The sequence below is a fragment of the Drosophila kikkawai genome, chromosome 2R (assembly GCF_030179895.1).
Source record: "Drosophila kikkawai strain 14028-0561.14 chromosome 2R, DkikHiC1v2, whole genome shotgun sequence".
In the NCBI taxonomy this organism is placed as follows: Eukaryota; Metazoa; Arthropoda; class Insecta; order Diptera; family Drosophilidae; genus Drosophila; species Drosophila kikkawai.
This window is the reverse complement of record NC_091729.1, coordinates 16,035,213-16,062,336: the sequence shown is the minus strand read 5'-3', so window position 1 is coordinate 16,062,336 and position 27,124 is coordinate 16,035,213. Positions and strand designations below refer to the sequence as shown.

Below are 27,124 nucleotides of genomic sequence, written 5' to 3'. Positions count from 1 at the left end.
GGCACCCTGAGGTTGGTTTTTAATATATTTTTTGTTTTTTTAATTTTTTTTTTCTTTAGGCTTTTCTACTACGTTGTGTGTCGAGTGGTGTTTTTTTGTTTAGTGAGTGAAAAACTAATAGTTCAACTACTAATGCGCATTTCGTTAAATTTGCTTAAATACTTTTAATTTTTGTTTCGCTTCTGGGTTTTGTTTTTGTTTTGTATATTGCTGAGTTATGTTCTCCCTTTTGGTTTTGTTTTCTTTTGTTTTGTTGCAATGCGTATTTAAATATGCTATATAATCGCAATAATACATAATTGTTGGTTGTTTGTTTGTTTTGTTGGTTGCTCTCGAGTACATAATAGCTACGCGCATAAATATGTTTTGGTATGCTGTAACGCTTCGCTTCGTTTATATCATAAGTTAATGCATATGTGTCTGTCTGACTGTTGCCTGTTTTACCTCTCGATCCGGGTCACCTGTGGCCAGCTACAGGTGTGCTTCGCGTGTTTGTGTGTGTCTGTGTGGTTTTGTAGTAGGTCCATAGGACTAACACCTATGTGTAGCAATTCAAAAGTCTATTCACTTCGTTATCGTTACAATATCGTGGGCATAAAACTTAGATGTAGATTTACTTTATATGTCGGTATCTAGTATGTTGTGTGTGTGTGTGAGTGTGTGGCAATTCTTCTATGGCTGCGTGGTTGTGATTCTCTGATCTGATCTGTCGTCTTGTCTGCTGGCTTTTGAGTTCTTCTCTATCGTATATTTATCTCTGTATGTTCTCGTTTTCTCTGTTACTCGGTTTCACTTTTTTTTTGTTAATTTTTTTTTCGATTCTTATATTAAAGTCATCACAGTTAGCGGAGCTGAAATTATGAATAATTATTGAGGACATTTTTTGTGTAATTGTTTTGTTTGTTCTTTTTTTTTTGTTTTTTTTTTTTTTTTTTGATTTTTCATTTTTAATACGTTTTTCTACTAAATCGCAATTGCATATATAGAGTGTCTACCATAAATTGATTCTTTTTTTAGTGTACTCTTATCGCGTCTTGGGGTTCCTTTTGCTAAATTATTATATACGCATGTGTGAGTGTGGGAGTCCTGTGTTTTATGTGTGAGTGTGGATGTCGAGATGTGGTTGAGTGAGTGTCCTGCGTGCCGCTGGACTCAGATGGTTGCCCGATGCCCACCGGCACCGCTAGTCGTCCCCATCATCATCATAGTCATCGTCGTGCCTCAGTGTCATGGAGTGTTGCCCTCGAACAGAGCACGGAACTCGCCGCTCCGGGGTCGCGGCAATCCCTCTCGTATCGTCTGCACCGGCTCAGCAATGCTCGACTCTGACCCATGCAGTAAATTCTCCTTGAGATCCATGTCACTGAAAGAGGCGGGCATGATGTTAGCTCAAGTATTTATAAAGATGAGAATTGTATATTTAATTGTGATTTGAATACTCCTTATTTCTTTGCATTTTCCCCCCTTTGGCAACTCACTCATCTTTGCAGTCATCCGCCTCGGCAGCCAGAGCATTCACCACAGCAGTGATCGTGTTCGACTCCGGATTGCTCAGCTGCTCGTCCTTCTGCTGCATTATGTTTGGATTCTTGCCAATCTTGTTCAACCGCTCGGCGGCCACAGTCTCCATGGTCTTGCGCATCAGCGGATACTGATCCAGAACGCAATTGAAATGATCCACGCTCAACGAGAATAGATTGCAATAGGTTTCGGCTCGCACGCTGGCCACACGACGCGCATTGGTCAGCAGACAGATCTCACCGAAGTAAGAGCCGTCCGATAGTGAGGTGGCAACCTGTGTGGATAAAGAAATTAATTATTAAAGAATGTAAATAGGTGTAATGAGGATATATGTTGTTACCTCGCCGTTGGCCATGACAATGTCCACCACGCCCTCCTGTATGAAGTACATCTTTGTACCGATCGTACCCTCCTTTATGATAATATCACCTGGAAGATTCAAAAGGCTCATTAGATATTGAAATATATAATATATAAAAGATAAAAAGAGAATTTAGCATTAGAATTAGAGTTGGTGATGGGTATATGTATATTTTGTATTTCTTAGGGAAGCTCATCAGTGGTTTTTAAGGCGTGCAAATCGCAGAATGTGTTAAATATATAATTTCAGCTTAAAATAAAACCAAAAGCTTAACAAAAATTGATTTAAAATTAATTCTCAAAGCTTAAACAAGACATTCTTATTATTTTTCTACAATGATCACCTTTGTTAAGACCAAAACTATATTTATATTAATTTTTAAATAGAATTTCTTATGTGTATATCACCATTTAGTTGTTCAATTCAATTTATTAATATTTTTTAAAAGAAAAACGTGTCCCCCTAGACTCACCTGGTTGGAAAACTTCGTATTTCAGTTTGGTAACTACGTCGGAAACGAAATTCGAGTCGGCATTAGCAAAAAAAGGCACTGACGCCACGAGGGATCTATTTAAGACAAATAAATAATTATAATTAGTAAATTAATTTTACTAATTCTTAAAGAAACTTTACAAAATAATAACTAATGACCCACCTGCAGTTGTAGTTGATGACATCCTCGCGCAATTTCTCGCTCAACTCGCCAAGTATCAACTCTTCATCGAAGAATTTACCCTGATACCGATGCTCGAAGTATTCCGTTATCCTCTGCCGCATATCACGCGGCAGCTTGCGATAGGCCATGTACTCCTCCACCTGCTTGACCTTCTCGCGGTACTGGCGCCGGCTAGAGTCCAAGCTCTGGATGAGATTGGTCGCATGACCGAGGAACAATGCATAACAGGTGGCCCCGGATATCATCGATAGCATCGTCAGCCACATGTCTGTCAGTGATTGTGGTGGGAATCTAAGGGTTAGAGAGGGAAAATTTAAGGATTATTTATATAATATATTTAAATAAAGAATCCTGTTACTCACCTGCCATAGCCTATGCACAGCATATGCGACATGGCCTTAAACAGTGCCCACGAATACTGCTCCAGCCAGTAGGATTCCTGGAAATGGAACAGCCCATTTTAGTTCGATAATATACGCTAATCGGGATTTACCAAGAAAAAAACAAAACAAGGCGCACCTGCAACTCGTTGATGGAGACCCAGGAGTTGGATGGAAAACCCTGCAACATTGGCACTAAGAACTGCAAGCAACCGCTCCAGTGGCCGATCAGGAGCATCATGCAAATTAAATTGAAGATCCTCATGAAGACCGAGGCCATATTGAGGAACTGCAACCAGAGAGGTCAATCAAAAATTGTGTACATCAACCAAGGTCCAACACCGCTCATATGTGTGTGTAGGTGTGTATTTGTGTGTTGGGTGTGTGATCATGGAGTAAGGAGCTACTATATAGAGTATCTTAGATCGTTATTAGAAGTAGAGGAATTTATTATAACAAACTTTATCGATTTAAAATCCATTTAAAATGTGCCTAGAAGTATGCAATAAGATCATAGCATACTTTTGGCCGTTTGAAAAATCCTTAACCAATTTTATAAAAATTTTCTAGCAACTCCTTACTCAATGATATGGTGTACTTGTGTGTTTGGGTGTTTTTGAGAGTGTATGCGTGTTACATCTGGGTGTGTGTGAGTTCCACATATTGTATATAAAACCAAATGTCTCAAGTAAACGATAGAAAGAATAACCCAAACGAGGAAATGATACTTGGAACTAGGAAATTTATATTAACTTTTTTTACTTTGGAACTTGGAGCATATTTTTTTATATTGTTTTTGGTGACTTTTGGCGTTTCCAGCTACCAGTAAATATAAACAGTTATTGCAGTTATGCCAATCAAAGCAACTAAAACAAACCAAACCACAGCCATTAAACAAGAAATTACTCAATCAATCGGCGCCTCCGTCTTTTTCCATCTCCACTCTGCCCCGTTCGTCGGTCTCCGACAGCCGATAAGTATGCTATGCAGATGGCAACCGAGGGGCTCGGAGTGGAGTGGAGATATGGTACGGCCGATAAGATAACATAAGATAAGATTAGTCTAGTGTTAGGCAATACAACAGTGTGTCCGGTGTGTACCGTGTGTACTTTGTGTACAGTGTGTACAACCTGAGCAATCAATCAAATCCAAACTCAATCAATTCAAAGTCAAATTCAAATTCAAACCATTTCTACGTTTTTTTTTTCGAATAGGTGCAAAATCAGCTGCTAGATTATGGTACAAGTGCTCATCTTTACTTTTGTTTTTTCATTGTTTTTTTTTTTTTTTTTGTATTTTGTTTTACGTTTGTTAAACATAATTATGGACACTAAGCCGTTCAAACGTTCAAATTATCGAAATCGAAACTCGTATTTTACAATGAAAGCGTTTTTTGGTTTTTTGTCTGACTTTCGCAGTTTTGTTAGTAATTTGAACTACGTAATTCTGTACAAAAGTTGTTTGTAAATTGTAAACGAACCAACGAAATGTTAACCAGAAATTAAACGGAAACGAAATAACCAAACGAACGGTAAACGAAAACATAGAGCAAGAGCAGGAACACAGAGATTGAGAGGAACATAGTGAGCAAGAGAGAGAGAAATAGAGGCAGAGAGGGAGCGGTATTGAGATAATAAAAGAAACGCTTGTTCTTGTTGTTGCATTCAAGAATTCAGTGTGTGCGTGTACATGTGTGTGTGTGTGTGTGGGAGGATGTCACTCCAAAAAAAGCTTATTTCTTTTGTTTATTATTTTCTTTTACGCGCTCCTCCTGAAATCTTTTGTACAACAGAAGCGGAAAAGGAGGCAGAGATAACAAATACATATATAATAATTGAGAAGTGGAAAAACCAAAACCAAACTGAAACACAGGAACAGTAACAAAACAACAAGTAACGGTAGCAGCGGCAGCAAAATAGAGTTGTATTTTACACAGAGAAAAAATATATATATATTTACATGGAGAGGGAACAAGGGGTATCTACTTTGTTCTGAAAAGATATTTTCAGATGGCAAAAGTTATCCTTGGCCAGAATATTTTTTAAAATAATATTTAACACTTTAGATTCTTTTATTTTTATGACTTTTAATACCCAAAAACATAAGATATTTAAAAATAATTATTTTTTTATTGATTATCCTTTTAACATAAAGAATTCTGATCACACTTTAAAATTTCTGAAAGGTTTGAAATTATATAATTGTTTTTTCATATATATTTTAGTTTTTTTCTCTGTGTATTTCGGGCAAGAGCAAGAGAAAGTGGAGAGTTCGAAAGCGCGCAGCACAAAGCGGAAAGCATTGAGAGCAGAGTGTCAATCAAAGTGAGGATAAGTTAAGTACGATAGATACGATATAGGTTAAGGATATGTGGAAAGCGTTTTGGCACGGGCCCACAAATGTATGCTATAGAATACGAGTAGTATGTGGCTAGATATAGTACAGTGTTCGTGTTCGATCTGATTGGTCGTTGGATCAGTTTCCCTGCTGCAGATCGATATGGTGTGTCTCGTGTCTGGATCTAAGACCTAAACCTACAACGAAAGCAGCAGCAGTAGCTATTATTACTCTTCCAACTATGTATGTACATATTTTGTGCGTGATTTGATGCACTTTGGTTGCGTGTTTTTACAGTGGTAACATCTCTTCTCTTGTCTACTATAAGCAGGAAAGCATTCAAAGAACACACACACACTAAGCAATCGGTTATATCTCCTGAGATCTGTGGTGTTTTCATGCTCTTCACAGCGACTCCCAAGGCCCAGCTAATCTGGGTGGCACAACATTAGATAGTACGATAGGATCTCCGATCATGCCCATGCATGGAGTCAAAAGCTACGACTGAATCTAGCGAAATATATATATTACAGTATCCTTTTTCAAAGACCGATTCTACGTCGTGGGAAGAGCATGAAAAGAGCTTCGATTTAACACCGAAGATCGTCTTTTTTATTAAGTTTGTTGGCTGCTTTTCTAGTTTTTTTTTTTTTGTGGCTAGACTCTCTTCTTCGTTTTCGTAGCATTGAGATTTTCATTATGCATCAAATGAGAAATAGAGATTATGTATGGCAAATATCAATCAATCAATCAGTCAATCAATTAAGGTAATTAAAAATGACAGTCTCAGAAAATTTACAGAACGTACGAACGAACGAACATTAAAATCAAGCAAACATGATCAACGAACAATCGAACAATCGAACGAACGAACAATCGAACGAAATTATGCACTAAAACTCAATTTTGGCTTAAACATTACTCAAAAATGTGAGCTATGCCGCCACCAATTAATACATAATCATAATTTCAATCAATCAATCAAGGCTTTTGGTTTTTTTTTTTTTTTGTTTATCAATATAATATACTGAAGTTGTTGTGTTGTTGATTTTGATTTTTGGTTTGTTACTTTTTTATTGGATGGTTTACCTTGAGAATTAGGTTGCTTTTTGTCAAGCCATCTTTGTCTTTTCTGTGCATTCTCCCTCTGCGATCAGCACTTTTTTTCTGTAGATTCTGCAGAATCTAAAAACCATATATATACACAGGTATTTTAGGCCCTGATTCAGCTAGGTTGGATTTTTTGGTATTTGTATTTGTTTTGTTTTTTATTTTAGTGGCTCTTAAACTGATTGTCAGAAGCATCATAAGTTGGTTAGTCGCGTTTAGCAGAATACTTTTCATTTTATCGCTTAAGTTGAGCGTATCAAAAACAAAATAAACATAAATCATAATATATATATATAATATATACGGTGGTTTCCAATCTTAGGCAATGTTTTACAAGGGTCTGAAGAAATTGTACTTGTACGTATCTCATTTGGGGGGGAGGTGTAGTTGTGAAACGGGGTTGGGGGTTAAGGTGGGAGGGAATCTGTGGGCGGAGGGGGTTCCTTCGGATATATAGAGATAAAGCACTCCTCAACCCTTGAGTTGCGGAAATAGTATGCCTTCAAAGAAGTTCAAAGAGTTGTACAAAGTGCAATGAAGAAAATCGATTTGAGTGCTTCAAAGTCGGCAAAGAAATGAATAGGAAATCGTAAGACGTAAATCGTAAATCTCGTAAATATATATAGATTATCAGAATATCAACAGAAGCGATAAATCGGAGACTCAACTGAAGAAATGTGAAAGAAAGCAAAGGATTCTTCCCGCGGCACAAGTGAACGAGTTCTCAAGCGTAGCGAGCACGTTAGATGGTTCGATAAAAAAATACCCAAAAAAAAAGGATACACATTTTCGATTCGATTTGATTTGAGTGTGTTATACGAGTATGTCGGCGAAAGGGTGTGCTATCTGGAGTGTGTGTGTGTGTGAGAGAGAGGAGTGTGTGTATGTTTGTATTCCGGCAGTTATTATTCTGCAGGGAATTACGTATAAGTATATAGTATATTCAGGATCTGGTCTGGGTGGACTCGAAGCGCAGCAGGCGCACAACACGAAACAAACATCGGGGGAATCACACAATTGTATAATGTACAAACTGAGTTGGCTTTATGGTACAGCGATTGTCTGGTTCTATGTCGGTTTTTATTTTTAGGATTTGAGACCTTATAGACACACATACTTAGTAGGTTGAGGGTTGAGGTTATCAATATACTTGGTAAACAAAACGATTGGTAATCGAACGCAAAGGATTTAAACGTTTATAATCATAGGAAATCATAGACACAGAGGTTCCATTTAACAACTCAACTCAAAGTAAATTACATAGTTTTAGAACATTTCTGCGCGCCTTTCAAAGTTTTTACAATTTTAATTTAAGAACTTTTACTGCCGCCACACACATGTACAATGCACATGTAACAAAGAAAAGTGAGCACTTTGGGGATACGAGTTTTATAATTGATATTATTTCTTAACCCCTGACCTCTGACCACTGACCTAATTGCCGTTGCCTAGATATAACCTAGATCCTCGAATCTGTTTTTTATTTTTTGTGGTGTGGAGTGAACGAGAAGAGTTATGCTGATCTTACGGTCGAGAATTTGGAGCAAAAGAAAAAGGTTAAGAGGGTTTCGACAAAGGACCTAGGGGCCCCTCGAAAAGTAATGACAAAACAGAGGACTTGGCATATATAGACACAGAAAAAAAAGTATAACAAAATGAGGGTCAATCGGATCATGTTTTAAATAGAATAAATATTTAAAAAGTAAGTTAGTATTTAAGATCATTACTTTTAAATTTGGAGTACAAATATTTTAAGACTTAAAAGAAATTCTTAAGGCAGGATTTCGTTATCGTCAAATATGATAACATACTTTTAGGCATCTTAATTATATCTCTTGTTTTTCAAATATTTTAAAAAATCTTCAGCGTCATCATAAATAGTTAAAAATCCTACACATTATAGATCAAATTGACCCCCCTTTTCCCCTGTGTGTATATATCGTACAGATGTGTTTGATAAAAAATGAAAACCAGGGGAGAGTTAAGAGTGTCAGTAAGTTGTTATGCAAACTAAAGAAGAATCTGGTAACGTAACAAAACTGAAACTTTAACTGAAACTGAAAACTGTAACTGAAACTGAGGGAAACGAAAACGGAATCGAGCGTTGCCAGAATGAGCCGGGTGTACTCACATAGACCTCCTCCCATTGGGACACATAGCGCACGAGGCGGGACAGTCGGAGCAGTCGCACCAGGGAGAGCAGCTTGGCGAGGCGCAGGATGCGCAAAGCGCGTCCGGCATGCAATATTTGAAAAGAATCAGAGAAATCCTGCAATTTCATAATCTTAATCAAAATGTATCGTACTGTTTCTTACATACGTTAACTTACTTGATTGAAAATTAAAAATATATAATCTAGCGGTATCGACGAAATCAAATCGAGAAAAAACCAAGTTCTTAAATAGTGTTTAGCTATAAGCTTTGGATCCAATATTACTTGTTCAGCGTTGTCTTGTTGCATAATTCCTGAAATCAGAATATTCGGCCGAGAGATATATGGTTAAGCAGGGGCGCAGTAAAGACGGGGGTGGGACGACGTGGAACCAACCAGGAGGACAACGGGGAGGGTTATTTTGGGGGTCTTTGTTAGTTAGTTGGCTGAGTGTGGGAGAGTGTGTGCATTACCTGTTCTAAAATTGACTACAATATCTATTAAAAAAATAGTATCACTTAGGCAGTTGAAGGCAATCCATCGTGTGCTCAGATCATCGTTGAAGAATGATATTGCGACTGGCAGGATAATAAGATTTGCTACTAATAATAAAAGCATGCAAAGGTCCCAGTAAAACCTGTGGAAATAAAGTAAGGTTTTTTAAGGATTAATAAAGTTCTCATGAGGATACTGTACCTCTGGACTTACCTGAATGAACTGCACGGGTGTATGACCCAATGCCCGGAAGTTTTCTGACGTATGCGCTCCTTGACCAGTGCCTTGCGGCTGCCAAACAGTTTCATGGCCAGGCGGTTGTCCGTCGGCTGGAACCATGATTGCAATTGACTTTTTAGGAAATTCGCAGAGACTTTTTCCGAAACGATCGGTATGTTGGGCATGGGCTCCTCTTTCGGAGTGCCGTACAACGACACGTCATCAAAGTGTACCTGTTGGAGGGTTTAGCAAGGATCGTTATTAGTCGTGTTTTAGATGCTAAATATCACAGGTGCCTAAGTCAAGTCCAAGTCTTAGTTTAAGCGGAAAATATGGTATGAAATGAGGGTCAACAATTATAAATTTTAAAGGATAAAATAAACCACTTAATAAAATGTATGTTTTAGTCTCTTATAAAGGTTCTAATGAATGTTTAGTGAGTGTTATATGCTCGTCCATGTTCTAGTGTTACTAATAAAACCTTTGCGCTTGCCATTTCGGTTCCTTGGTCGCATATTAGCAGGGCCTCATCATCGAAAGCGGTGACCAGCGAGTCGGTGCAGGTGTTTTCAAACGAAATTCGCAGGTCGTTCTCATTCACATTCAGCACCGAGCAGTAGGAGCAGCGTACCGATTCCTCACTATCGCCGCTCAGCAGGCTGCAAAATGTGACATTGATAAGATCATTTTGATATAACTGTAAAACACGGAAGTGTTGCTACTGCCTCGAAAAAATTCCGTTACATATCGTTTAAATTATGGCATAAGGCGAAACGGCCTAAAATGAAAGTGAAACTGCATAAATGGGGGGTTTTCGAGTATGTTAACGCACCAGTTTTTATTGCCTTTATGTTTATTATTATTATGTACCCTTATGGCGGGTATTAGTAGTATTTATGTTTACTTTGCTGTGACAGTTGTTGCTTTTATTATGGCTAACTATAGTGATATATAATACAGCACAGACTATAGCTTTCAGTGAGTCTATAGAATCGATAATCACATCATTAATCATTGAGCTGTTAAAGCTGAGTTGATAGAACTAAATCTGTGTTGACACAATTTGATAGAGCTCTGTTAGGTATAAATAATCCCATTGAAAACTGACAAATCGAATTTTTATAGTTGGGTTTAATATATATCATTATTACTTATGAGTTTTGATGAGTTTTTTAAGTGTTCAAGTACTCTGTTTCGAAGAATGTTTAATGTTTACCAAATAGGTGTTGAGTTATATAGTTTTTTTTTTTTAAGTTTTCCTCCTAAACTATGAAAAGTTGAAGATCACTTTATTATATTATTAGTTTAGATAATTCTCTGTATGTTTTTTATAATTTTGAGGACTTTCTTGTTTGATTTTATTCACTTATTATATTAATTACCAAATTATTTAATGGTATTCATTTTAGTAATCACTTAAACTCCACTAATCTGGGAGAATCTCTTATATATTTTACTTAATATTTTCTCAAGATCATTCCATAGAGTATCTCCATATTCGTTCTCTGTAACTACACCCAGCTCTTGTGGCTATTTTTGTTTATTTTTTAATTGCGGCACACGCACAATGCACAAGTTGAATCAGAGCGACGGCTGCTGCTGCCCTCACCTTGCCCACTTGGATGGCAATTGTCAAGGTTTTCCGGAGCGCCAGTGAAACTGGAATCCCGGTATCAACACCTCCGAGTCCCCTCCTGCTTGGGGTTTTTTTTTTACTTTATTTTTTTGGAGCAGCGTTGCGACACCAAACACTGAACACCGATCTCTGAGCGACGAATCGCGTGGTACGGATATTATTCACGGCGGTTCGGGATCTATTGTTAAAGCCGGGCGGAGACGCGTGCTCGCGGTTACGTTATGCTATATTTTTGCAGTACTGATATTTTTCGAGTACTTATAATACTTTTTCGTATTATAATGCCGTATATGTGCTGTGCGGTGCTTCTATTATTACTTGCCACTGCTCTCTTTTGCCTGTTCACACTCAATTGAGTGTAGTTTTTAAATGGGAAAGTTTCGTTTTAATTAAGCCTGATGAAGCTGATTTAATTTAATCTTGACCGCCAGCGGCATTAGCCTAATGAATTTATTAGTTATTGCTATTGTGGCAGGCGGCAGTCGCCGCGTATTGGATTACATTACACAAATCAAATCAATTGATGAGACACAGCCTCGGTTTCAAATTTATTTCACTACACTTTGGGGCCTTTTATTTTGTTTGGCTTTGTTGCTGTTTCTGTATCTTGGTTTTTATCGCTTCGAGGGAATACTTTTCTGTTGGCAACTGCAAAACGTGCTGGAGCAGATGTTTTTTGTTTTCGCTGATTTTGTTGGTGACTCGACGAGACCCAACGAGCTGCGGACTCACACAGTAAATAGTAAGCGCACGGCTTTCGCCGTAGAATCGTTCAAGTCTGGAGGCGCGCGCGCGTTATATAGAGTAGAACACCGTGGGGTACTTCGAGTTATTACAGCGGCAAACTTTTTGCGACTAACGGATGGGAAATCGCCGGCAAACACTCCGAAAGCCGAGAGACCCGACAACCGAGTAGCCGATCGGGCGAACTTCGTGGCATTTCCGAATCGGAATCGGTATCGTTGAGCGTCCTCGAGCCCCCCTATGGGGGTGTCGATTGGATATATATCTTTGTGTATATTTATACTTTCTGATCCAGCGATATTCTTACCTCGACTATCAATTGGGCTAAGGAATTGCAGTTTTCCTTTTTTTTTTTTAGTTCTTGCTGTCGCTCAACCGAAATTGGCTGGCAATTGCCTAATTAAATAATTGAGAGATTGACACCGTGCACTTGACGCTGGTTTTTATTTGTATCTTTTGGTTGTTGTTATTTTTTTTTTTCTTGTGTTATTTTTTTGTTTGTCTTTTCCGTTTCTCTTTACTGTTACTGGCTAATAGTTTTGTGTTGTTTTTTTTTTATAGAATTTTATTAAGCTGCTGCTGGATGCTGCGGCGGAGACTTGATGATAACCTGTTCTGAACCCCGCGGCCGTTGCACAATAAATAAATAACAAATTTGTGTTGCCTTTTAATTGATTTCGCGACGAGCGGCGACGCAAATTATGGCCAGCCTGTAATTCGCTGCCTTTCTTCACTAAAAATTGATGCCAATAAAAGCAGACAATGGACAGGCACTATTCGAAGAAACTATCCCAAAAAACAAGCAGTAAACACGGTAAACAGTGAAGGGAACATAAACAATAAACACGTCTAGATCGGGCATATATATGTACATACATATATGCTAATGTATGCGGTGAACGCGTTCTATTCACGGGGATCGTCTCGGATCGGTTCAGATCGGTTTGGATGGCCCTGCTCACAGAAAGGAGGAAGCGTCGACAGGTCTCTTTCGGGGTCGCAATTCGTTTGCAACAAATTATGGAATTGCGAGCAATACTTATAGTCAGCTCAATCGGGGAACGGGGACTGTTGTTTACCATATAGCCTGATACTGATAATGAATAGCAGGCCGCTTTTCCGCATTTCCCTTTTCCCGTTATCGATTCAATTACGAGCTGCAATCACACAACGCTAATCGATTCTTCAAGTACATATCTCTGCGGGGTCCTTTTTGAGGCACTTCTAGGGTCCATTGTTTATGGGTTTCTTTGTGGTCCTTCCTTTCCTTTTGAATTCGGGTTGCTGATATGCGAAATTTGCCTTAAATTTATAGCTGCACTTATGGGTAGGTAGAGAACTTTTTTCGGAGATTTGCTTATAATTGTTTTGGGTTTTGTTATCTTGAAATGTTGTGGCTTTAAATCATTCATTGGATTTTTTGTTTATCTGTTAGGATATTTGGTAAACATTTCTTCAGTAAAATTTTTTTTTTATAAGATATTTTTCATTACTTTGATATATATCTTGTTTACTTATTGAGCTTGAATCGAAAATTAGTTATTGATCGAACTTGCTTTTATGCTTTTCCACAGTATCTTTTACTATTTATATTATTTTATTTCTTGAAATACTTTTAAGCTTATTTTGGCCTGCCGAAGTATTAAAATATTAAAATTAAATACAACCCTATACTCCAGATTATTTGCTCCGACTTTTTCGCCTTTCGATCCGCTTAAATTTGTGGAGTTCACTGCTCGGCCATTAGAAGCTTATTGCGCCAACTGAGACGAAAGCCATGCCGGAGTGGGAATCTCAGTCTGGGACGGCGACTACGAAAGCATTATGCAAATTCCGTGCGATAAGCAGAGCGAGCAAAAAGCACTCAAAATAAAAAAAAAAATACAACAAAATAAAAACAAACCGGTAAAAGACAGACAGAAGCTTGGAACACGCGTGATTCCCAGTTGTAAGCCAGGGTAATAATGTCTTCAATGGGTTTGAGCCAGAAGCTAAGAAAACTAAATAGGCTGACAAATGAGGTATCGCCTATTTCTAAATTAATTTCTATATAGTTCAAGATTGATTCAATGCTAATTTGAGGTTACATTTTCTTGTCAGATGTAATTTTCCGCATTTTTAATTTGAATTAATTACTATTTCTTACAGATAATTGTGATTTGAAAATGAGTTTTAATTAATTCTGAGTAGGCTGAGTATTCAGATAATAGTATTTTTTATTTATAGATGGAATGGCATCAGAATTCTTGGGGAGTTTTCTGAACTAAACCTACTTTTGTAAAGCAGCTTCGAATTTCCTGTACTCTTTAACCTTGAAATACAACTCCTAAATAACTAGTTGGGAATTATAAGAGCCATGAGTTTAGCAAGTGATATTTAAGTATTCAGATTATACTTTTATTTAATTTCTTTATAAATGCATGGTATCTTAAGGTTCTTAAAAATCAAGGTTTCTGGAGCACTCCGATCTCTAAAATAAATCTCCTAAATAACCAGTTGGGAATTATTAGAAAAGATAACATAACTTTAAATATCTTCAACCAACCTACTATTCAGTTACTCATTTCCCTATCAACTTGTCTATTTTTAGAATTAATTACCACATGTTCAAACCTTTATCTTTGGAAGTACTCACCGATCGCCTAGCTTGCCCTTGTGCCGACGGATGTGACGACGATTGAAGCTGTTCGTGCACGAGGTGGACGTGGGCCGCGACGGATAAGGACACGGATGGTGGCCCCCGAAGCTGTGCAGCTGCAGGGACGCCTTGAGATTGGCCGGCGCTGTGGCCGAGGCCTGATGGGGATAGTGATACGGATACGAGTACGGATGCGGATAGGGCACACCGGCACTGGCTACCGTGATGGTGGACTCCCCGACCGGCTCGTGGCCCTCGTTGGCCTCCGAGGAGCCCTCCTGCTGTGACCCGTTGCTGGACGAGTGATGGGTGTAGTCCGTCGGGGCGCTCAGCTGGCGATTGAACTCGGCCTTGCGGCGCGTGAGGTCCGTGAGGCAGTACTTGTTCAGATGCCCGTTGCTGCTCACCGAGCTCTTGGGCGAGGCGGCCGCTGTGTAATGCGTGTGCCCAGTTCCTGCTCCTGCTCCAGATCCTGTCCCTGATCCAGTGCCTGCTGCTCCCAGTCCGTGGCCGTGTGCGTGGGCATGCAGCTTGTGGCATGAGTTGCTGCTGGCGCTGAGCAGGTTGCAGTTCTTGCTGCCGCTAGCCGAGCTGCTACTGATCTTCGCCGCCAGCGAGTGCGGCACCTGCGGCGGACTCTTGCCCGTCGCCGGAATGGTGTGGCTGCTCCCTCCGCTTCCACTCTCGCTCCTCACCGACGCCCTGTGGCCGCCGGTTGGTAATGTCTTGGTCTTGCCCTTAAGCGAACCGTTCAGCAGCAATTGTTGCTGGCGGGCAGCGACCGCGGATAAGGCTGGCAACTGTTGCTGCTGCTGGGAGCGCGTACAGGTGGAAGATGAGCTGGCCGGCGCCGAGGAGGCCTGCTGCGGATTGGGCGTAGAGCTGGAGCTGGCCACCTGCGGCTGCAGCGAATGCTTCTTCTCCACCAGATACAAGTTCAGGTACTTGTCGCCCGGATGCAGTGAGTTATCCGACACCGCGTTCGACTTGGAGATGATCTGGCCCTTCTTCTTCGCTGTGCGCGTCTTCAGGGAGAGATTGCGCAGCTTCTTGGACTGCTCCTTGATCTTGTTGGTGCGCAGGAACGAGGGACTGTTGGCGATGCACTTGAAGATGTAAGTCTCGTTCACCAGCTGCTGCTTATCGCTGCCACTGTAGTCGTACTCGCTGTTCAGGTTGAGGTTCAGGTTGGTCAGATGGCGTCGCTCTCGCTCCCTGTCCCTGTCCCGATCCCTGTCCCTGTCTCTATCCCTTTCCGGATCCGGTTCTGGATCTGGCTCTGGATGGGCCAACTGCTGATCACTGTAGTGGCTTTTAAGCAGCGAGCCAGCTGCTCCTTCTGACGACGCCGCCGCCGCTGCACTCAAGCTGCGCGAATACTCGTGACAGGCATCGTAGAGCGCCGACTGGCCGCCAGTGCTGCTCACGCTTTGGGTGCCACAGCTCACCGGACTGTGACTGCTGTGATCGAGGATGCGCAGACCGCTCCTGCTGTCGCTGGAGTTTTGCTTCGAGATGCCACTGGTGGATAGTCGGCTGCTGCTGCTCCTCTGCCGTTGACCCTGTTGTTGCTGGAGTAGATGCTGTTGCTGCTGCTGCTGGGAGGACCTGTGCTGGTCATCGCCCGACGCTCGCAGCAGCGAGACGCTGTCCGGCGCCGCTGAAGAGGATGAAGCCGCCGGCTGACCGTTGCTGAGACTCACCAGAGACTGGCGCACCAAGTGCTGGTGCGAGTGCGAGTGGCGCTGCTGATGGTGCGGCTGCTGTTGATGCTGGCTGCTGCTGTCCGGGCACAAGTTGTCGCGGCTGGCACTGCTGGCGGAATCGAATCATCCAATCCCAAGGAGGCGGAGCCGGCGGAGGAAAGAAAGAGGAGACTTCAATGAGTACGGGCACGGTAATGGCCAGCGGCGCTGGCAAGCACTCAAATTTATCTATTTCAAATTGGCAAGCAAGCTGTGGCGGGAACAGAAGGTCCAGGGGATCACAGAGTGCCACGCTAAAGTGAGCAGGAAACATAGGGTGTGCGAGTCAGAGAGTGTGTGCGTGTGTGTGTGCGAGTGTGCCAGTGTGGAAAACCGCGAGACAAACAAAGAAAATTCTTAATTATAAATATTGATTGTGCAACACAATGTGCGAGGAGCTGTGGTGAGGGGAGAGGTGAAGGTGACAGTGCTGGAGTAGTATCGCATTCCCAACGTCTATGTGAGTTCATCGCACAGAGGACACTCGAAGGGGTAACATGCCAGAAGCCAGGCTTAAACTAAGGGGTTCTATATAATATTTTACTTTGAATTAAGACATTTTCAGCTGTGAATGTCAGCCAAGTTCCTTGGAATATTCTCACAAAAGTTAAACTAACTTTTTTTGATACCACCTCTTTTGATAGCTTCACTAGCTACTCCTTTAACGAGTGCCCACTGTAACCGCAATGTGTGATACAATTTATAGAGACATCTATATACAATGGTTGACATGCTCATCTGGTTTCTGATCGCGCGAAAAATTCAACTAAATTAATGTATGGCGGCACGCAGGCCAAGCACTGATAGAGCCACAGATACACAAGCGCCAACAAATATCTACACGGAGATACAGATACAGCGACTCCGACTCGGCAGATACAGATACAAACAACACAAACCGATTCGATATAGAGAGATATATGGCTAGCAACGCGTGCCGCACGGTGGGCGGCGGCGGAAGTGCCCTAAATCAAATGGCCAAATGGCCAGAGATAAGATAAAACTGCGACATTATGCAAGGCGCCGCGGGTAGGGGAGAGCAAAGCGGCCGGAACGGAAGCTGCTTATGGAGTATTTACAAATGATATGGGATTGGGGATTAGGACACACAACACAAAATTAAAGCAGAGGTCAAGGACATAAGAGATGGTTTTTGTTATCTCTGTAAAGATATACTTTTAGGTCGAATTTTGATATTAAAGATATAAAAAGAACCTTTCTCCTTATTTCGTTTATATTTACAACTGAATCTTTAGAACTTATTGAAAACTTGAGGTTAGCTCTTAATTCTTTTTTATTCCTATATATATATTTTATTATTACCAATTTATAGTCACTATTTTCCCCAGTGCACTATGGTCCAGAATCCGTTTTTTTTGGCATAAAGTCGAAAAATGGAGCTACAGGGTTTAAACTTCGCAGATTTTATTGTTGTGGCATTAACAACTTGTGTACAAAAAATTGGGCCAGTACGACCACGCCCACTCTTGCCGCCCTTGCAAACTGATTGATATTTAATTTATAATTTTTATATATGTACATAATTACCATTTATTATATACATAATTAACTCATATATAATGAAAAAGTTGTTAAAAAAAGAGAGATATTTTTCCGAATTTATAATTAGAATTATTGGAAGAAATTAACCGTTCAAGAACGTATTTACATTTGGGAAGATATTTATGAATATCACTATAAAAATTACTGCATTTTTAATCTATTTCCTTCATTTTCTTGGATTTCACAGTGTCTTTATTAATTTTGGTGCATAGTCACTTCGATACAGATTGAATTTTTCGATTGTTGCTGCTCCATAATTTAAAAAGTTCGCTGTGAATAAACTATGTATATTACTAAAATATTAGAAAAGGGGGACGAACGGGGATGAGTTTTTTGTTTGTGGTTAAAGACAACATCCAGGAGTACAATCTGGACCAATTAGTTGCTGTCAGCATGGAGAAGCTTATTAGTTATACTCCACGAAACATGGAGAACGCATGATAGTTTTCTAAAAACATACACATAAATTTGACATTACACAACACTAAATACGTAGAACTACACAAAAAATTACAATATACATTAAATAGTGCATACCTTGAAGATTATTTTCCATATTTTAGTTGATTTTTTTGAACCAAAATAACACGTCTGACACAACATAAAGTAACTAAATATTTTGGCGCGAATTTCTATTCGGAAATAAGCTGATTGCAATCGCATTTTTAAAAGCTCTCAATAGGCTTTGGTGGCACATTTAAAGCTTTTAGTTAACATTTTTATAACGTATGATGAATTTACTTTAAGATTAAAATAAGAAAACAACGATATATAAACATAAAAAAATCGACTTTATGCCAAAAAAAACGGATTCTGGACCATAGTGCAGTGTACCATTTGGACCATCGTGTGCCCTGGGCAATCAATGCGTCGAAACGTGAGGCAAACTATTGTTGATATAGCCACAGAGCAGGGGCCTGGGGTATCGGGGCAATCCCAGAACAAAGGGAAAACAATTGGAGCCCTATTCTCGGCGTGCGTGCACCGAGCTCTTCCGTTTCCAATACCAAATCCCCAGCTGAGTGCGAAAATTGGGGGGAAAAGTGGCAGCAGCAGCAGTGGCAGGCAGCATCAGCAGAGCAAACAGCATTTCCCATCGCCGGAATCGATGCAAATCAATTTCGGTCAATTAGGCAGCTCCAGCTCACGCTAACGCCAACGCCAGGGGCGCAATTATCTTGAATTTCGAATCGAATTTGAATGTGATTGTGAATAGGATTCGGGGAATCGGATCAGGGGAACCGGAATTGGATGCGAAGCGACGGCGGCGGCAGCGGCACTTGTGCAAATATAAGTAAATATGTCAAATATTTGCACGCTAATGCTCAGCCGATGAGTGTGCACTTCACAGATATACAAATACATATCTGTACATATCTATCTACGTTGCCCCGGAGCTCATGAGGCACAATCACATCCGGCGGAGTGGCGGCGGCCTCTTGGAAATCTCGGACCTAATCTGACCGAAAGTCAATTCCGAGGAGGCGCAAATGGCAAATCAAAGCGAAAGCATCGAGAGCTCTCCTCTCGAGCGGGGGGAATGGGAATTCCAGCTCTCGGGGTTGCTATCTGATGGCTTTTTTTTTTCATCTCTGGGCCGGGCCTCGAGTGTTTGCCACCTGTCAAGTGCTGCAGTCAAAAGTTGGCCTTGCCGAGAACCGGGTCCCGGTCTTGGGTCCAGTTTTTGGGTTGGCATTGGTATATTATCGGGACTGGGGGGGAGAAACTAATAAGACGGCAGCCTTGTCTGCACAAGGGAAAAATGGGCCTATGAAGAATGAGTTTAATTCAATAATAAATTATATTTATATTCAACGGATAATACACAAGTTCCTATCATAATCGTGGTTTAATAATATGTTAATAAATTCTGATAGATTAATATTTTGAATTTATTAGTCAGTTCTGATAGCTAATCTGCTATCAGGATTGTTCTGATAAACAATAGTTTAGTTAAGCCAATCATAAATAAATAACTTATCTATTCCTTGGTTGTGATAATCTCAAAGGATTAAGAGATCAGTAATAGAAAAGATAATGGTTTGATTATCTTATTTCGTATTTATTAAGTGGTCATCTATATTACTGAAACTGTTATTTTATTCAAATATTTGCTTAATATTTGAGAATATTTAAAGTTCTGAAATTATTAAAATTTTGTTATATCAAATTTTGACTTCTTTTATGTATTTTAATGCAAAATAAATCATTAAATATAAACGAAATGCGGCGTTTAATTTATCTGACCTTTTATTTACTGTTTTATTATAATATTATTGTAACTGCCTGAGAATATTTCACCAGCGTGAATCTGTTTCGTTTTAAACTACCCATTAAACGAATAATTATAATAAGCTATACCGAATTCTGAAAATGATAAATATGATAAATGTAAAATAATTGGCCATTAAAAATAAGTATTTAAATTCTATGCAGAGATATTACATTTTCTAACAACTTCCAGGTAATATTTAATGGTCGGAAGTCTAAACAGTAATTAAAATAATATTTTCCCATGATGAAAACACCTCACCGATATCAAAAACCCCTTGTTGCTAGGTCGCATTTTAATAGGCACAACATTCACCAACATTTTCTCGCTGTGTGATTTTTTTTTATTTTGATGCCAGGCCCGTCCCAATGTCAACTTTTGGCTCAGCGGAGTGGCCCTCCGGCCAGGGGATTAGCCGTGCCGAGTGCAGGCCATCCTCGCAAGCTCGGGAAACGAGTCTGTTGGAGAGCAGGTTTCCGCCATCGAGATGTTGCTACGTCCCTCAGCCCCTTCCCCTTAAAATCCTCGCCCCGCGAACGAGACACAATATGCCTCAATTAATAATTCAAAAGCCAATTGAAGGCATTAAGCGTAAATTCGTAAGGCGTACGTAATTGAGTCGCTCGCTGGCCTGCCTGCATTCCACTTCGTTCATCGATATTAAATCAAGTGCAGCTGTGTGAGCCCCCTAAAATGGGGAATCCACAACTAAATTTACATCAGAAATTCATGTCATAATGGAGATGTAAATGCGTCAAGTCAAATTGCTGCGCTCTAATTTCCCTGAACCCGATTTAATGTGTAAATACTTTTCGTGGTCTTGAACTTTGGAATGCTCAATGCGACGACCACTTGAACTATTTTTATACTTTATATACTACAATATTGACTTGAATATTTTGGAAATTGTTCAAAATGCAATTTAATGGCCCACGAAATGAAAGCTCCTGCCAGGGAAAATCAAACAAAACTGAAAGCAAAAATTACCAAACATGCATACTCGATCGATACACACAGTTCCAGCTGTAAACAAATTACGAAAATTTCCATTTTTAAAAGCAGAAATGTTTACAAACGCGCTGCCAATCTACAAAGTCGGAAAGTAGGAAAAGTTTATTTGAGCAAATATATATTTACAATTTGTTTTCTGTTCAAAAATGTATCCGAAACGGAAGGCAATATAAATTACATAAAAATAAATACGACTTCCTTAATCTAGTTTCAAGGTTCATTTAAATGATGGGAAGATTTTAAGGCGGAAATACAATTTGAAAGGGTGTTTTTCAGTTATTTAAATGCTTGAAAATCTTACGAAAATGAAATTTATATTATAAATACATTTATTTAAATGTTTGCTTTGTACATTTCAAAGACATTACTATTTTCAAGTCATTTTTATAATTTGTTTAATGTTTCAAAGGTTTTAAAGCATTCTGAAAGCGAAATACTTGAGTTATAAAAAGTAATTTTAAAATATACAAACCCCCAGACTCGAATTTCAAGTTAAATAATTCCCTAATTAATTTTAAATGTACTGCTATACAACAATGGCCCAGGCTAACAATCAGAACAGGGTCCCCAATGACCTTCCCAAACCGAAAAACTCCGGTTTTTCGGCCCATCCTAAGGTCATCGCAATAACACACTGATTGGTAGAGAGGTTTCCAACGGGTCATCCCGTGTCGTTAATATGGAAATGCCATTTTAAATACACACTGCCTCGCAGTAATTAAATTCTGGCTTCAAAAGATTTCCGGCTGGACAGGGGAATAATAATCAACTGGCAGCTTGTTGGTGGCTCAACTATAAATAACGCGATTTTCGGCTAACCAGAATTCAGCCAAAAATTATCCATTAATTATAACGACAGCCGAGCAATTAATAAATCAGGCAGAGAATAAGAGAGAGCGAGAGAGGGAAAGGGGGAATCGAGCAAACAAAGAAATGCTACATCACTTGTGGCATGCCAATTGTAAATGAATTCAGATTCGAATCGTGTGATATATATAGTAAGTGGGGGAATCAACAAGGTAAGCAGCTAAAAGGGTTAAGTCAAGCTAAAGATGTAAAGGGAAAAGTCATTAAAGCAATATGCATTTGAAACTCGGGGACTTGGGGACTTGGCAAAGTGCATCGTTAACTCTTTACTTTCGCTTGTGAAGCAGTAGTTGGGGTGGGTTTGGGGGATTGAATTCTTAATTGCGGGCAGAAATAGCGTTAATAGCATTAAAACGTGTGTTTCTGAGTGTTTTTCTTTCAGTGTTGCAGTTGTAATTGTAACGGTTGGTATTGTATTAGTAGTAGTAGCAGAGAAGTACCATAAAGATTCAAGCTACGATCTATAGATATAATATGTATTAGAGAGAGAGAGAGGCAGAGACACTGAGAGACAAAAAGAGAGATAGAGAGAGAAAGTAAGGGTATATTCGGAACTTTTGGGCGGCGGTACCTTCGCTGATGTTGTCTACAAATCGATCCGCAGCAAATGTGACTTGCAAAAACTGCAGTTTCAGTTTCAGTTTCGGGTTGTTTGGTATTCTTTTCTGGTTTTTGTTCGGTTTTTTGGTTAGTTCTTATTTTCTGTATTTTTTTCAACGTTTTGTTTGTACTTTTAAGCAAAGTTTTCTGCAAAACAACAACAACAAGGACACGAAATAAATCCAAGTTATTCACGTGACGAGAAATTAAATGCCAAACAAAAAACAAAACGAAACGAAAAGGAAACGAAACTGAAAACTAACAAACTGAGCGGGAAATAACTTAAATGAGATTCTTTCGGGGGATAAGAAATTAAATTAACTGCACAAAGCACACAGACACGAGGGAGTCGAGTCCTATATGTGTGTGTGTATGTGTGTTGCTGTCGAGTGTATGGAAATCTGGAACTAGAAACTAGCTCAATTGGAAACATCGGGCTTCCTTTTCTACACAAAGGAAAAGAGCAGCTTATCGGGGCCCTCTGCTTCACTCACTCGCCGCCCACTCACTGTCGCCGTCTCTGTCTGTTCTTGTATAGGTGTATGTTTGTTGGTGTGTGTGTTGGTGAATCAGCTATGTATGTGGGTGGCAACACAACAATACAGTTAGTCGGCAAGCGCTTATCGATACATACAAACACTCACACATACAGGCGCGGGAACAAATGCAAGCCGAAATTCGGTCAGTGGTTTAATCATTGAAGTAAAAGCGAAAGCTTCCGCTCACTCACACAGCCGCGCATCATTCGCCATCACACACACAAGTACAGTGGCGCCCGAATGTATGCAACGCGGCGTGCTATTGCACTTAAAGTACTTTGACACTATTCTGAAGCGAGGCGGCGGCATTGCATTGTGTGCGTGATTGTCCGCTTGCATTGGTGTATGGGTATCGGTATGGCTATCGGTATTGGTATTGGTATTGGTATTGGTGCGGCCATTGTTTGGCGGCGGCCTGGCTTGACTTTTAATCTAGTTTCTAGTTTCGTAATTGCATTGACTGGAGTGACGGATGACCTAAGGCGGAGGCGGAAATCAGTTCACAGCAGGACCCAAATGGCAAAGCACTTGCCATCGCCTCGCTCTTTTTCACTCACTCGCACACACACTCTCGGATGAACGTGAACAGTAACAACAACAACAGCAATTGCGGCAGCAGCAACAACATCAACAACAATAACAGGGTAACTCAAGAGACGAAAAGAGAACGGAACAGAGAGACATCGAACAAAACGTAATCGAACGAACGAAACGAAACAAAAGGAACAACACAATAAAACGGGATCACTGGGGTGGACCCAAGTTGTATGTAATGTTTTTGGGGTGTTCAAAGGTACTTTACAATTTAAATTTATATTTTCGTATGCATAAAGTCAACAGTGCGTATGAGTAATACATATAGATTTACCATACTCGTACAACAGTGCGTATGAGTAATAAATATAATTGATATTACTCATACGCACTGTTGGATTTAATAATTTCTTTTATATATATTCGGAGATAGAAATCTTTGCATTTAGAATTTATTCTAAATTTATTTTATTTAAGATGAATTTCAATATTTTTGAAAACCCTAGTGAAAGGCAATATCACCTTATTTTACCTAAAATGTATTATCAAAAACTTTTTTAAATTTGATTAATAAGTTTATACTTTTATAATCTCTATAAAAAATTAGAGAGAAATCAGATACCAATTAGAGTTAAACAAGTTCATCTTTACTAAAATACTCAATCAAAAATAGTTCTTATACCTTAACTTTATAACTTTTTTTTTCACCTGCAGTTAACCTAAGTTTAAAGTGTCATAAAGTTTTCATATGTACATAGGTCCATCCCAGTGAGCACATTGAAAATTAAACAGAAATACATTCATCTCAAAACTGTACAAAGCGATGTGCCAGATCGATAGTCCAGGTTTGTAGCATGTGCGAATGAGCTAGCAAGGATCTTCGAGAAATATGCCTTGCTTCCTCGCACACCCACACACCATCTAGAGTGGACTCCGTCTAACACACCCCGTACAACGTACATCGTGCACAACAACAGTACAAAGACAGACAAGGATGGAAGGTGAGTATTGGTGTCGCATACCGTTGATCGTTGGTAAAGGTTCCAAAGGCTCCAGGACCGCTGACTCGGCGCTGAGTGTGTTTAACGTGCATTTTCTTGAACCCACGCCGTCGCCGCCGCTGCTGTCACGTCACCACCTGGTCTCGAACTGGAACCACATCGAACCACTCGCGCCACCTTCGTTAACGCAACGTAACGCAACGTAACGTGGTGTCGTTATTTTAGGGATATATTTTGTTGGTTTTTTTATGGTGTATTGCTATTGCTATTGCCGCCGGGATGGCCCCGCCGCGTTGCCCCTTACTGCAATTCTTGGCCTTGTCATGGGCATGGCGACCGTCGTGTCGTGGCTGTGTGTATTTGAAGATATGCGGGTGTGGGTGCAACTTCCGCTTCGATTTTTGGCATTAACTAATACACATCCAGCGCACACACACGGATAGGTAAACAAAAATGAATTGCTTTTCGTTGTGTGTTAGTTAGTCTCCTTCTTCGGCTGTCTCACTCGCACGTTATGCTGCTGCTCCTCGCTCTCATCCGTGTTGTGGGTTTCAGGTTAGGTTCTTGCTTCGACTTTTTTTTTTGTTGGTGGGTTCTTAGGTGTTGGTTAGTTGGTTGAGTAATAACGTAGGTCGGTCGGTCGGGGGTAGTGGGCAGAGGTATCTTCTAAAAGGTAGGTAGCCTCTAAAGTAGTCAACAGCACTTCTTGTATTGCTTATAATTCTTCACTTTTCGTTTCAATGCGTTATGCGAATGTGTTCGTTCGTTCGCGTTAGTTCTGAGGTTATGTGACTCTTATCTGTTTTTTGAGTTGCGTGTATAATAATACCATATGTTACTATTTATAGTTTAGCTATCGTTTTTAGTTTAGTTTACAGTGCTCTATTCGGGGTTATTCGTTTGTACTTTGGATTATAAATGTCCTCTATCCTCTACGGTATAGTTATTGTTGCTATTCGGTTGGTTTTGGTGGTGTACAGATGCGAATGGTGGGGCCTGGAACTGGTAGTGGAACTGGAACTGGTAACGGTAACGGTAACTGGTAACTGGAGCTGGAGGAGCTGGAGCTGGAAGAGGGGTGGGCAGGATCTCGGGATCCGAGTCTGGATCGTTGAATTATTTATCACAAAAACCAACTAGCTGCGGGCTTGTGTTGGATGATGATGATGACAGCTCCGTTTTTCCTCTCTTTCCCCTCCTTCCCTGTCGTCCTCCTCTTTCGATCCCTTCTATCCACCTGCTTAAGTTAATGTTTGGTCATGAAAGTTTAACGAACGCACCGCGTTTTGGCGTTTGCGGGTCGCCTGTTGTCTGCTTTTTACTTCGTGAATTTTGTGGCAAATGGAAGCGACGCGAGTTAAGGCGGAGAGTTACGTCAAGGCAGCGGCGCAACACGGGAAACCCAAAGCAGGCAGGTAGCTCTCAAATTCGTCCTGTACGTGCGTACATGTGTCCTGGTATCCTTGTATCTTGTGTATCTGTATATATATATTGCTGGGCACGAGCACACGCGAAGGAGCAAAGGACCAGACCCGGACCCGGGCTGTGTCCCTCCTTGGGATACCGTGAGTTGACGTCCTTCGCCACCCAATTAATGCATTAATCGACCCTCGTTACTTATTCAGATGCAATTTCCCAGGGCCTAGGTCGAGGGCGGGGACTGAGTTCGGGTTTGGGTGTGGGTTGAAGTTCGAGTTGAGTTTGTTGTTAGCTTTAGCGGCATTATAAAAATAAATCCATATAGGTAGATATACAGACTGGCGTTTATCTATATTCGCTAAAGGCTAGGTATCTTGTATATATCTTTGTATATATATATATTGTATATAGAGAGGCAACTACTTGGTAGTTTTTAGTTAGTCGTTAAGTGCGTTTATGTTGCGATTATTTGATTTGCTGTCCTACGGGCGTTCTCTGTCTCTCTACAAACTACGAGGTTAGTTCCATTACACTATCTCTATATCCTGGGGCTGTAACGACGGGATCGGATCATCGGAGGATCCAGCGGTGATACGAACGGCAACGAACTACGGGTTGTTGTTTTATGTGGTTAGCGTTTATCGTTTATCTAATAGCACTTTCGTATATAGCGAGTGTCCTTTTTGTATATTTTTAAAAGTAATTCTAATTTTGGGTTTGGTTTTCTTTGTTTTTTCGTTTGCCTTTGGGTTATGCTTTTAAGATTTGCTCAATTTCATTGCTGCAGGTACTTTGGTTTTGGTTGCTATCATTACATTCTATTTTTGGTTATCGCGTGTCCTTTATTTTTAGGCGTTTCCAAGGGCTTCGCTTCGACTGCTTGCTTGCTGCTTTCTGCTGGCGCGTTGATTAAATAATTCTGCACTTTGCGTCGGTTTTTTTGTGTGTGTTTGCTTTCTTGTCCTTGTTATCTCTGTTATTTCCGCTTTACATTTATTTGTTCTCTATTTTCGTGTTGTTTTTATTTTTTTTAGCAAGTCCTTCTATTTGATTATGTAATTATGCTTGGTTTCTTATTGGATATTGAACTGTACGTGTGTCCTAGGGCGCTCTGTACGAGGCTCTGTGTGAGTGTGTGTGCGATAGTGTTGGTGTGTGTTACATGCTATTTTTTCAGCTGCTGCGGCTGTTTGTGGTGGTTTCGTGGGTTGCGATAGACGTAAGTGGTTCGTCATCAACATTTTTCGCACATACATACACAATTCACGGGCGCCACACGGTGTATTTGTGTGTGTGTATGTGAG

General features: G+C 40.2%; 1 protein-coding gene across 10 annotated transcripts; it reads right to left on the bottom strand.

The window, feature by feature from the left end:
* Ih (hyperpolarization activated cyclic nucleotide gated potassium channel Ih) lies at positions 1-26,863 on the bottom strand. 10 transcript variants are annotated; one of them, XM_017166867.3, is made up of 15 exons: positions 24,423-26,863; positions 14,267-16,084; positions 9,733-9,910; positions 9,246-9,484; positions 9,011-9,174; positions 8,715-8,851; positions 8,517-8,669; positions 6,365-6,460; positions 3,078-3,227; positions 2,921-2,997; positions 2,538-2,849; positions 2,355-2,449; positions 1,862-1,950; positions 1,479-1,795; positions 1-1,363 (listed from the first exon to the last, which is right to left on the bottom strand). In XM_017166867.3, the coding sequence occupies exons 1-15, from the start codon at positions 24,491-24,493 to the stop codon at positions 1,228-1,230; spliced, it is 4,032 nt and encodes a 1,343-aa protein (XP_017022356.2). In that variant the 5' UTR covers positions 24,494-26,863; the 3' UTR covers positions 1-1,227. The 10 variants fall into 10 exon arrangements, with proteins under 10 accessions (XP_017022356.2, XP_017022358.2, XP_070139754.1 ...); XM_017166869.3 differs by having other exon boundaries at positions 8,517-8,654; XM_070283653.1 differs by having other exon boundaries at positions 9,745-9,910.
* Positions 26,864-27,124: the final 261 nt, after the last annotated feature.

Bases quoted from the DNA above. Each gene is read 5' to 3' on its own strand.
- Ih (XM_017166867.3), bottom strand. From the start codon at position 24,493: ATGCACGTTAAACACACTCAGCGCCGAGTCAGCGGTCCTGGAGCCTTT. The intron at 1,951-2,354 runs GTGAGTCTAGGG...TGAATCTTCCAG, and splicing joins ATACGAAGTTTTCCAACCAG to GTGATATTATCATAAAGGAG. The intron at 1,796-1,861 runs GTAACAACATAT...TTATCCACACAG, and splicing joins TTGTCATGGCCAACGGCGAG to GTTGCCACCTCACTATCGGA.